General features: G+C 37.6%; 1 protein-coding gene across 1 annotated transcript; it reads left to right on the plus strand.

The window, feature by feature from the left end:
* Positions 1-422: 422 nt before the first annotated feature.
* On the plus strand, positions 423-7499 carry LOC128089619 (cryptic protein). Its single transcript, XM_052701245.1, has 6 exons — positions 423-773; positions 1375-1424; positions 1530-1706; positions 2557-2659; positions 2740-2849; positions 4764-7499. The coding sequence occupies exons 1-6, from the start codon at positions 751-753 to the stop codon at positions 4883-4885; spliced, it is 585 nt and encodes a 194-aa protein (XP_052557205.1). The 5' UTR covers positions 423-750; the 3' UTR covers positions 4886-7499.
* The last annotated feature ends 4764 nt before the right edge of the window (positions 7500-12263 follow it).

Here is a 12263-nt window from a genome sequence, read left to right on the forward strand (position 1 = left end):
AAATGTCAGATCATTTTGCATGGACTAGGAATGCTCTCTAATGGATTTGTCATTGCAAGAAGTTTCAAAGACTGTCTTCAGAATTTATGAATGGCTGTTGTGAAATAACAGACATCTATCAAGAATTTTGTGCAGTATTCTGCTGACAGCAATCTTGTGCAGGCTCTCCCTCTCAAAAGACCTCTCTCAAAAAGGCAAAATTTTGTAAAACTAGAGCCCCCTGTAGGGACCCATGGCAGAGGCAAGATTCTACAGTTCACCATACACTTACAACAGTTCTGCAGAATTTTTTTCTTTCCTAAGCAGTATGTGATGTCAGTGTATATACACTTTTTTTTTTTTTTTTTACCCCCTCTAATAACAAGTAAACTGGAGTTGAGAACTTACTGGGTTACACTTTTCAGTGGTCACGGTTCCTTAAATCTCTACCCAGCTGTATCTAAATCCACTTTGCTCCACCCTTTAGCGGCACATGTTAATCAAGGACAGGATAGGGAGTCCCAATCCGAGAACCCACTCCCTTCCTGGAGCTCTGTGGGGGCTCAGCAAGAGTTACGTCTGGTAACTATGTCTTTTCTACGTTGCTGTGAGCTGGACAAAAAGAGAAAACTTTCCTTTGTCAACTTTTCAGCTTGTCTTGATACTGTATATGGTGCAAGAACAACTGCATGTAGCAGCCTTCAGTGAGGGACTTTGGACCTCTGCTCAAGCTTTCCTGGAGGAATATACAGTATTTCAGGCTGCGGGAAAATGTACTGGCGAAAACATATTAGGTAAGGCTGCCTGCACTGCCGAATACCCCCTCTAGATTAAGGATGGTTTGTCTTTTAATAGTACTTCTTTTGACTGTGAATCGGGACAGGATAATGAAAGGAACTAACGTGCCTGGAACCGAAGGTGAAGGCAAATGTTCCCCTCTTGCTTTTGCTGCTTCTGTAACTAGATGGTAGTAACTCCACAGTGATAAAGAAATGTACTGAAAGAGAACGTTTAATTGGTTGTCACCAGAAAGTGTATGATATCTGTATCTTTCTGGAAGAAGGCATAATTACATAGGCATCATTACATAGGCAGTGGGAGGACGGTTAGACAGATGATCTTGAACATCCTTTCCAACTTTGTGATTCTATGATTCATACACGTCCTTGTTTCCTCTTTCTCTCCCTTCTGTTTCTCTTCTGTTTTTTTCACTTTTTTAAAAATTCATAATCTTAAGACTGTTGGTGTGATAATTACTGCCGTTATCAAATATTTATAATTTCAGTGCTAGATAAGTCTTTGAAAACGTTCCTTCCCTCCCTCGAACTCCAAACATCTTTTTTTGTTCCCTGTGTCATATTAACAAAATCTAATTCACTTATTTGACTTTCGTAGAATTCTTTTCATTGTGACTCTGATCTGGCAGGCCATTCATTTAGGAAAAGGTAAGGAAAACTTTGTTTTCCCACTGCTCCTTGTTTCTTTTATAGATTTATAGTGTATATTGCTTCATTACAAGCTATCCTTTCATTTTTGCACTCCATTTCAAGGCCGTGAAAAAGAAGAACATGAACAAAATGTGAAAAATCTCAGCACCACAGCACAAAAGCAACAGCCTAAGAATTCATTGACAATTATGGATGCTTTCAGTGACATGAATCAGAGTTACCAAAGCAGAAAGCAACAAGGTTCCAGGGAATTTGTACCTTTCACTGGGATTACAGAGAGTAGGTAACTTCATTCGCTTAAACCATGTCAGAAAATCGTTCGGTTTTTTGTTTCTGAGGGTTTGTTTGTTTTTAATACAATACCATAATAATCCTTTGATTGTTCTCCTGGGCCCTGAGTTGGTGGAAATCTTCCAACCTGTTGGTTTTCTATGGTAGTTTTTAAATTTTCCCATGGCATGTTACGAAATGTTGCTAAGAATTTAAGGTAAAAGTAGCAGTAAAAATCTCTCATCTGCAAAATGTTTCACACTGATAAAATAGAATGTTGGGAAATAATATTTGGACTCTTGGACTTGGAAAGGAGTTCATAAAATTTTGTAAAGTCTTCTCTATTTTGTAAAATCAATCGTGACCAAAAAGTATTTCACGAAAACAAAAGAAATTGAGCAGAAAAGCTCTATCAGGCATCACAGAAATGCCTGCGGGAACGTTCCCTTTCAGACTCATGACTAAGCGGCACTTCTCCCTAACAATGCGTCCTTTCTTCGAAAATCAGCAGCATTTCCCTGTAATTGCTCTCTTTCTCCGTGTGACTGAGACATGCCTCAGTCAAAGTGAAATAATTCACTTGGGTACGTGCTGCGTCTGTGGGACATGCCAGACCTTTCTTCTTGACCATGCCGTAATCCCTGGTAGTTTGCTTCTAATCCCTAACAAAACAAACTCGGCCTAACTATGCAAACACTCTTAACAAGCAGCTAATTTTATTGTCTCTAAAGACAATAGAACTATGTATGTTTTGCAACTGGAGAGAACAAGTGAGGAAAAAGGGAAGTTCACAGCCCATTGAATGCTTGGTAGACCCAATGTTGTCTTGCTTTGTAAACTCCTTAATACCGTCTCGCAGGTAAAAATCTGAACAGGAACTGCTGCCAAAATGGAGGGACCTGCATCCTAGGGGCTTTCTGTGCATGCCCAAAGCATTTTAGTGGCCGACACTGTGAACTGAGGTAAAGATTAAATCAAAACCAGGGAGCTCCAGTTCTGTCTGGCTATATCTTGTGGTAAATATCTCCCTTGTCCTTGACAGAAAGTGCGGCAGCATTGCCCATGGCGACTGGGTGATGAAGGGCTGCTGGCTGTGTCGATGTCTCTATGGCACTCTGAAGTGCCTCTCTCAAAACTTGCAAGACAATTGTGGTAAGGGTCAGTGGTAAATTGAGGGCTTATTTTATTGTGAGTTTGTTGGGTTTTTTGTTTGTTTGTTTTGGTTTTTTTGTTTGTTTTTGTTTTGTTTTTGTTTTGTTTTTTTGACTGGCGGGCAGTAGAATTGTTTTCTGAAATGTTGGTTTACTTGAAGAAATGCTACATGTGCTCTATTTTAACTTTTTAAACTCTGTTTTGCTTCAGAGAATGTCAGTGAAATAGTGAATAACACAACTATTGCTTTATATAACATAAAATACTGGGAAATCTTTATAATCCTGCTCAGCAGAAAACTATTTTTCCCATTTTAATTTGAAGTTACAGGGATAAATATTTTCTTCTGCAAAATCTACATATGCTTGAGTTTCTACACAACTAAGCAATTTGTATAACAAAATTGCACAGTAAACCTATATATATATAGATTTTTATTTTTTTTAAATCAGGAGAAAGAGAAAACAGATGTAAACTATTGTAGTAGTAAAGAACAATATTAAACTAGAGAAATAAGTGCTGAAAATTATAGTATAAGCTGCTCAACACATACAAGTGGCTAAAAATTAGTCTGAATTCTGTGGGTTAATTCTCAGAATACTGCTTTATGAAGTTCTAACACTGTACATTATTTGTGTAGAATGCTCACTCAAAGCCGTGGCCAGTGTACAGTAGCAGCATACGATCTCCTCAAATGCATTATATTTGTTATCTTTAGAATTCAGTTGGTTAAAAAAAACAAACAAAAAACCATATAAAGGTAAAGCTCTGAGCATTTTTAAATGCAGTGTATCAACAACATTGAAAATTTACAACATTGCTTTGTATATACTTACTTTCCATGGAAAACTGAAAGCTGTTATAATTAACATTTTCAATATCCTGAGATTATTAATAAAAGTTTAATATTATTTTATCTCTATATGCAAAGTTAGTGTATAATATTCTTGCTGTCCTCCATTCTTAATGTTTCACTCTTACCTTGTCAGCATCAAAATTACAGTTTGGCACAAGAGAGAAAACTTACCTAGTCTCACTTGTACCCAAAATAACTGCCAGCCTCTTCTTTCCTGACCAGATTCCTATCTGTGTAGCACTGTATTGTGAACCTACAGCTCCTGATTTATACTATGCTTCCAGAAAATAAACTGTTATTTAACAACTTGAGTCTCTCAAGTCCCTTGGAAAGGTTAAATTCTTATATTTGCAAGCCACAGATAAACAAGCAATCAAAAAACAAACAAAACAAAACAAAAAAAACCTTTGGCCTTGAAAGTTTTTTTTTGTTTTGTTTTGTTTTTTTTTTGTTTTGTTTTGTTTTTAATTATATGAAGCAACTAACTGGCAGCAGTTAAGCTCTTCTGAGGAGTTAAATGTTCTAATGCTCTAGCTCTCTAGCATTCAGTTTTGAATCGATCATTTCCTGTTACAAAAGCAAAAAGCCTAACAGACCTGGCCATGTTCAGTGAAGGCAGTAATGTTCATTAAAAACTACTCTCCAGTTCCACTTAATAAAGACTGTAAAAGTAATACTGGAAAACCAGTACTTCAAGCAGAGACTCAGTGGCTTTCACATGTGTGAGATTATGGCTTTCTGGTTTTAACCTGGTTAGGGTTAAAAGTCTGCACGCAGACTTGGTGCGTACCTCTTGTGAAGATGTTGCTTTTGATTGGTATTTACTTTTGATTATTCTGAGATTAATGCCTGCAAGAGCTGATAAGTGATATCAGTTGCTCCTCAAACGATCACTGATGGGACACTTATTCACAGTTTCTCTCTTGAGAATAGCTTCTTTGATTGGTTTTGCAGCTGACACTTTCAACTTAAGTACCTGTGAGGTGTTTCAGAAGTTCCAAAGTATGTTGAAAATCCTCGTTATCATTAACCATTTTATTTTCTTGATACTTTCGTAGAACTGAGAAGGGAAGAGGAAATTATCAGACTGTATTCTAATGGCCCAAGATTACAGCAAACAATGTCTGCACTGATTTGCCTTCTCACCTTGCTCCTGGAGCTCTGCGGCTGGCAGTTGTGAAGCTGAACAGAAAGATAATATCTGGGTTCCTGTAGCCTTTAACATGAGTTGAACAACTCCTTCTTTAGTAAACTGCAGAAGACACTTATACTTACATATCTAAAGCATATTATGAGGTGTTAGGTAATGATGAAATGCTTGGTTTATTATAAATACAGATTATATAAACGTGAAGTATTTATTATTTTATTATTATTATATTGCTACTACCAGTGTCTATTTCCAACAGTTCTTTAGTTTTAAAATACTGTTCTTTCAGTGGAAGAAAATAACTAAAAATAACAAACTAAAAATGAATTATCTGGACTAGTATTAAATGGGGAGGTTGGTGGCCCTGCATGTGGCAGGGAGGTTGGAGATTCATGATCCTTGAGGTCCCTTCCAACCCTGACCACTTTGTGTGATTCTGTGATCTCCATGCCTCAAGTATAGTAAATTATTTCAATTTCGTTTGTATCCTATACAACTACTTAAATAAATAACAGTGGTTTTATTGTCCCTGAAGAGCTTTACTCTTTGGTTTTATTTAATATGAAAATTTTGACTACCATCTGGTTACCCTATTGTATTCAGTAACAAAACGGTAACAAAAAGGCAGGTAGCACGAACAGCCTGAAACTTAGAAAGATAAGGAGGATTTTAACAGGATTTCAAACACTATTGTTATGGAAGAACTAGAAGTTAGAAAGCTTTTCAGTTCTTGTTGTTATTCATTGTAGTTAAAATTGTAACTATGCATAATATTAGGCAGGAAGTAAATGTTTCTGAGGAACACAAAGCTGACAATCATTTGTTCTGTGAGAGTTTTATTTTGTTTTGCATCCTAAAAATAAAAGCCCTTTTGTTTATAAAAGGGCAGTGAAGGGCAACCTCTTTAATATTTTTCATTAGGAAACATGTCCTGAACTATGTATTATTTAAATATGACTATCTCTAGGCTGTGAAATAAAATCTAAAAAAAGAAAAATATTCGGAAAATGTAACTGCATTTGTGATGCAAGTTTATAAGACATCAAATACATGCTTATTTAAAAGAAAGAAAGAAAAAAAAAAAAGTAAATGCCAGGCTAAACGTTCCTTCATTCTCTCTGTGAAGCTACTACATAGAAACAATCAAATTTTAATTTTATTGGCTCTAAAGATGCTACTGATTTTTAAAATCACCAAGGGGCTTTAATGACATTCAAAAATTAAATAGATGCAATTCTTAATTTTTTAAATAAATTTTCTTGGTGCATCAAACCAAGACAAAAACCCAGTTGCTCAACAGAAAAAATGCATTACCAATAAATGTTTTAATAAGTTGAATCTATGACTATTCCATAACTTCTATAGGGAGCCACAGTGTGAAAACAAGAGCATACAAATACTACAAAGTATTCAGGCTGCTACTTTGAACATCTTGGAGTTAAGAAGTAAGGTTTTTTACCACATATAATATAGTAGACCAGAAATGGCTTTTTTTCTCGTAATATCACCACTATCCTGTCTGTACTCATATACCTATGTTTGCACAAGCTTTAGAAACAGGGTGCTATCTTAAGGCAATTATATATCAGAGAGTACACTGGAGGAAAATAGCCTTTATTTATCAGATGCTGACTTATGATGATATCCCATTGTGAAAGCATCTTTGTTTATCATAAAACATACCTGGAAAGAAATATGTAATGTGAAGGCATGTAATGACTTTAAATATAGTTTACTTTTTGAGGGAAAGTAGCAAAATAAGTGGAAGGTAGATTGTACAGTAAAATACATCGGGAGTAATACTTAATTTTTTATCTCTATAGAAAACGTACAGAACCATAAGAAACTGCAGCTGACAAAAGGAAAGAATGACCTAATAACAGGATTTATGACAGAAGATCTATTTCTGTTGTAATAATCCACAGCAGATTTTACCAGAAAGACCTGATCTAGAGTAACTGCTTATGCAGATAAGCCTATGTCCCTGCAGACTCACTCTGATGGAACTATACATTATCAGATGAGTTTATTAGTGTACCCAAACAGTAGCCCAAGGCATATAATTAGAAGCATCAAGGTATATTTTTGAAGCACTGCATAGGAAACCTAGTTGTGTAAGTAATTCCAATTAATGTCAGTGTAAATTTGTGGTAAATCTAAATGCTAGGATTTGAAAAATTTATCCTGTGTACCTAAAAGGACTGGCAGACATTTTTTGTGCTTGCTATTTTTTTATGATAAAAAATAATTTTCCCTATTTTATGCCATTTACATTACTAGGAAAATTTTACTAGCAAATCTGAAAATGATTGTTTTAATACTATTTGGCATCTGCTGTATTATGGTGAAGTACATCCTCACAGCGAGTTGCAGAGGTATTTGCCTGGCCTGTGTGTCAGGGCTCTGTAAGATGCCGTGAGTAGGCAGAACAAAAAAAGAGTCTGTTATCCTTGCATACTTCTGAGGCAGAAACGTCCACAGGAGTTGAGTTTGAAGTGAAACGATTATCTTGTTAAGTTAGGGAAAAAGAAAGAAAAAATAAAGGAAAAGAAAAATTTTTTTAGGATCTGATCAATAAATAGTCTTGTACAAAAATTAAATAATAAAAAAAAAAAAAAAAAAAAAAAAAAAAAAAGAATGAAAATTGGAAGTTCTGAAGAACAAAGGAAAGCATGTAGCCTCTCCCTTGCTTAGGTTAAATCTGTCTCCACTTTTATCTGTCTCCATCTGCTTGCAAGAATAGATGAAAGAAAACACTATTTTCTTTCCCTACTGGCCTGGCCAACCTTCAAACACCACAGTTACAGTCACTTCAGTAAGATTTGTTTGTAGCAAACAGTGATGCTTGCTCTCCAGCCTCATGCTAGCTCTTTTTATGGGTCTCTCCATCAAACCTAGCACATCCTAGCAAAATAGATAATCTGTTGCAACAAGTTCATGCATGTGCCCTTTCTATGTGGCCACATTTGGACAAGGGAAAAGCACTCAAACAGCATTTACTAAATGCTTCATAGGTCTCACAGCCATTAGACCTTCCACTGTTTGCAACTGACTCCAACAACAAAACAAATGCCTGGAATCTGCAGCTTTGCCCCTGCAACTGGTGCAACTCCCTCATCTCCTCAGGGCACAAGGCTGAAGAGAGTCCCAGAAAAGGATGCCTTTTTGTAGACGGGGCAGCCTTCTTCACACCATGTACCCTTCACTTCCTTGCAGCACTGTGCTACGCAGAACAGAATCACAGGATCACAGAAAAACCAAGGTTGGAAAAGATCTCCAAGATCATCCAGTCCAACCACCTATCACCAATAGTTCTCACTAAACCATATTCCTCAACACAAAATCCAAACGTTCCTTGAACACCTCCAGGGTAGGGTCGGTGACTCCACCACCTCCCTAGACAGCCCATTCCAGTACCTGACCACTCTTTCAGGAAAGTAGTATTTCCTAACGTCCAGTATTTCCAGCCTAAATCTCCCCTGGCACAGCCTGAAGCTAGTCCTATCACCAGTTTCACAAGAGAAGAGGTGGACCACCAGCTCACTACAACCTCCCTTCAGGTAGTTATAGGCAGTGATAAGGTCTCTCCTGAGCCTCCTCTTCTCCAGACTGAACAATCCCAGCTCCTTCAGCCGCTCCTCATAAGATCTGTGCTCCAGACCCCTCACCAGCTTTGTTGCCCTTCTTTGAATTCGCTCCAGGGCCTCAATGTCTTTCTTGCAGTCAGGGGCCCAAAACTGGACACAGTACTTGAGGTGTAGCCTCACCAGAGCTGAGTAGAGGGAGACAATCACCTCCCTGCTCCTGCTGGCAACACTGTTTCTGATACAAGTAAGGATGCCATTGGGCTTCTTGGCCACCCAGGCACACTGCTGGCTCACGTTCAGCCGAGCATCAATCAGTACCCCCAGGTCCCTTTCCTCTACACAGTCTTCCAGCCACTCTGCCCCAAGCCTGTAGCACTGCCTGGGATTGTGGTGGCCAAAGTGCAGGACCCTGTATTAGCCTTGTTGAACCTCATCCCGTTGGCTTCAGCTCAGCTATACAGCCTGTCCAGATCCCTCCGTAGGGCCTCGCTACCCCCAGGCAGATAGACACTTCCAGACAACCTGGTGTCATCTCCAAACTTACTGAGGCTGCACTCAATGCCCTCATCTAGGTCATCAATAAAGATATAGAAGAGGATGGGCCCTGGCACCAACCCCTGGAGAACACCACTCATGATCTTGAACTCACAAACTTTGCAGGGAAGTCTGCTGTCTGCTCTAACAAACTATCAATGTAAAGGAAATGATCCATTTTGAACCTAGTGCTCTAAGGCTTTCTAATACAAGCCTGAAAAAAACAGTTTACAGACAGTAGAAAAGTGTAATTTCTTTAGCTCTTTAAGTATTTGATAGTTATCTCTCAAGGCAGTTGATAAAACCTCATGGATTATTTTCTTACTGTTATTAAAGTGCCTGTCACCGCAGAGTCTGGCTCCAAATTACAAGGTAAAAACCCTGGATGTGCACACTCCCCTGCTTCCTTCATGTTTTTATTATCCCTGGTGATTTTGCTGCTTTTTTTTCCATCTTCTCCATGCTGCTCCTAGACCCCAACACTGGCAAGTACATCATTCACCAGAAGACAGCATCACCAAAAGTTAACAATAGAACTCTTAACTTTGCAGTCAGATACAAGTGTGATATTGAATATAACACTAATAAATGTCTTCTTAAGCCTCACAGTACTAAAAAAAAAAAAAAAAAAAAAAAAAAAAACCTGAATATATCCAAAGCAAGTATCTGAATGCAAGGTATCTTTACCTCCCTCCCTTCCCTTCCCCCTCCCTTTCTGTTTTTTCTTTTTCTCTCTCTCTCTCTCTCTTTCTCTTTCTCTCTTTCTTTCTCTCCTTCTCTCTTTCTCTGTTTCCTTCTTTCTTCTTTCTTTATTGTTTTTTCTTCTTATTATTTTTAATGCAGTCTTCAAAAAAGGAAGATACTATTATCTACTTCTTTCGCTACAGTTCCCTGTTCATATTAAGGCAGTGTATACTGTGAACATGTAGCAAATGCTGCTCATTTTGTTAGCATAGAATCAACGAGAGATAATTTCTCTCAGGCAATTGAAAGTAAGAAAATTTTGACCATTGAGACGAAAATACAATTAGATAAAGGTTATCACAGAACTAATTTTATGGGCACTAAAGCAGTATTTTTTCAAGTAGCTTTCTTATGGCCATTCCACTCATGTACTAAAATCAAACTTACAGAGAACAAATAAGTACGATCTGACCTACTGCAGAGCAAAGGAGTGATTCTTGTTTCATTGAGCAAAGACTCACAGAAAGCAAAATAATTACCTTTAATCTTATCATTATATCAAAGGGACTCAGGAACCCACTTGCTGGGTTAAGTGTATGAGAAAGACAAATTACCCCAGCCCTACATGCATGGATCCTGAGGTGCTGAATACTAATTTTAGAGGAGTTTTATCAGATAGGCAGATGAAAAGAATTAACAGAGACTTGTTACTTTTCAAGAGTATATGCTTTGTCAGGCTGCTAGCAACAAAGTTTGACAGAGCACCAAGATAAACAACTTAAAAAGACTTGAAAATATTTGCTTTCAAAAATCAATATTTGGTATAGATTTTCAGATTCTGGAACATTTTATATAATGAAGATAGAAAACAGATATCTTCGTAACATCATTCAGGCACACTATAAATAAATACATGATGATGGATTAATTAAAATATTCAGTCTTGCAGATCAATGCTAAAGAGAAAAATGTGCAAGTGCTTGAAATAACATTCCCAAGAGATGAATTAAACATCTGCAGCATTTAATGTTTTCTCTTGACACTCTCAAGCACTGACTTTGTTATTTTGTGTATGTGATTATCTTAGCTACAATAAAAATATGTTTTTAATAACTCAAAATATATTGAAACAGGTGCTATGATTTATGTTGTCTGGTCTCATTTACAGTGTCATGCTGCTCCTGAATATAATATAATATATTATATAATAATATAATGAGAAGTGCTGCTAGACAAACTAAAATGTTGTTCTAACCTCAGAAAAAAAACTGTGGGTAAACAGATTTACCTATTAAAAAAAACATTGTTCTCAGAAACTAAGACTAAAAAGGGACAGATGTGGTAGTTATGTGGTAGTTATGCCAATGTTCCTCCAAAAGGCCAAAACACTAAGGTTAGGAAAAATTTCATGATGTTCTGGGTAGTGAACTGCCTTCTTTTTGTAACATGATGACAGGATTATGCTGGCTGTCAGTTTTCTGACCCTACAGAATCTTTACAGACTTACAATGCTACATCTCTGCCAGTGTTAAAAGCAAATACATGTACCTCTTCTGCTGAGTCAATTATTAGCTATAGTCGATTATTGCTATAGATAATTCTGCAGTTAGTAGGTCTACATTTTTGTTGAAGGTTCTATGCTTCTCCATAGATTGACTTAGAGCACATTTCCTTGGAACTCTTCATCATCTGCACTTATGATTTAGGCAGGAGTAAAAAATGAGAATATACTATTTATAATTTTGTTGAAACTTTTTTGTTGTTACCAGGTTAGAAAATAAACTTCTCCACCATAACGCTGTCTGCAGTGACCAGAAGCCTGGAAATCTATGCCCTAAGTCTCCTCTTGTTGTTGATGTATTTACTGAAATATTTACTGATGTTTTTCACCTTAGTGGCCATGTTCAGTTCTAGCTGGGCTTTGGCTTTTCTAATTTGCTTCCTGCCCAGCTTCACTACATACCTGTAATCATCGTAAGCAGCTTGCCCACTCTTTCAGAGAGTGGAACTTCCCTTTTTTTCCTGAGTTTCAGCTGAAGGTCTCTGTTCAGCCAGTCTGTCCTCTTTGCCTATCAGCTTGTCTTCCATGACTTGGGGACAGTTAGCTCCTGCACCTTTAAAATTATTTCCCTAAAGTATTCCCAGCCTTCCTGGGCTCCCACACTCTCCAAAACTACCTCTCAAGGGACTCGCTCAACCAATGTCCTAAAGAGGTTTAAGTCTGCCCTCTGAAAGTCGAATGTGGAGGTTCTGCTGACTCCCTTCCATGCTTCAACAAGGATCAAGAAATGTAGCATCTCAAGGTCTCTATGCCCCAGATATCTCAAGGTCTCTAACCTCCAACATTTACACAAGACCTTCTCTGCTAACAAACAGCATTTCCTAATTCTGTTAACAATAGCTTCCCAGTGTTGGCTCTTTCACCAGCTGTGTCAGGAAGTTATCTCCCACACACCTTAGGAACCTCCGGGATTGTTCCCCATCCTCTGTATTATAAATCCAGCAGATGTCTGGGAAGTTGAAGTCCCCCACAAGAACAAGGGAGAGAGACCTTGAGACCTCACCCAGCCATGTATAAAGTGTCTTGTCCACCTCTTTATTCT

The sequence above is a fragment of the Tympanuchus pallidicinctus genome, unplaced genomic scaffold (assembly GCF_026119805.1).
Source record: "Tympanuchus pallidicinctus isolate F22 unplaced genomic scaffold, pur_lepc_1.0 scaffold4, whole genome shotgun sequence".
NCBI lineage: Eukaryota > Metazoa > Chordata > Aves > Galliformes > Phasianidae > Tympanuchus > Tympanuchus pallidicinctus.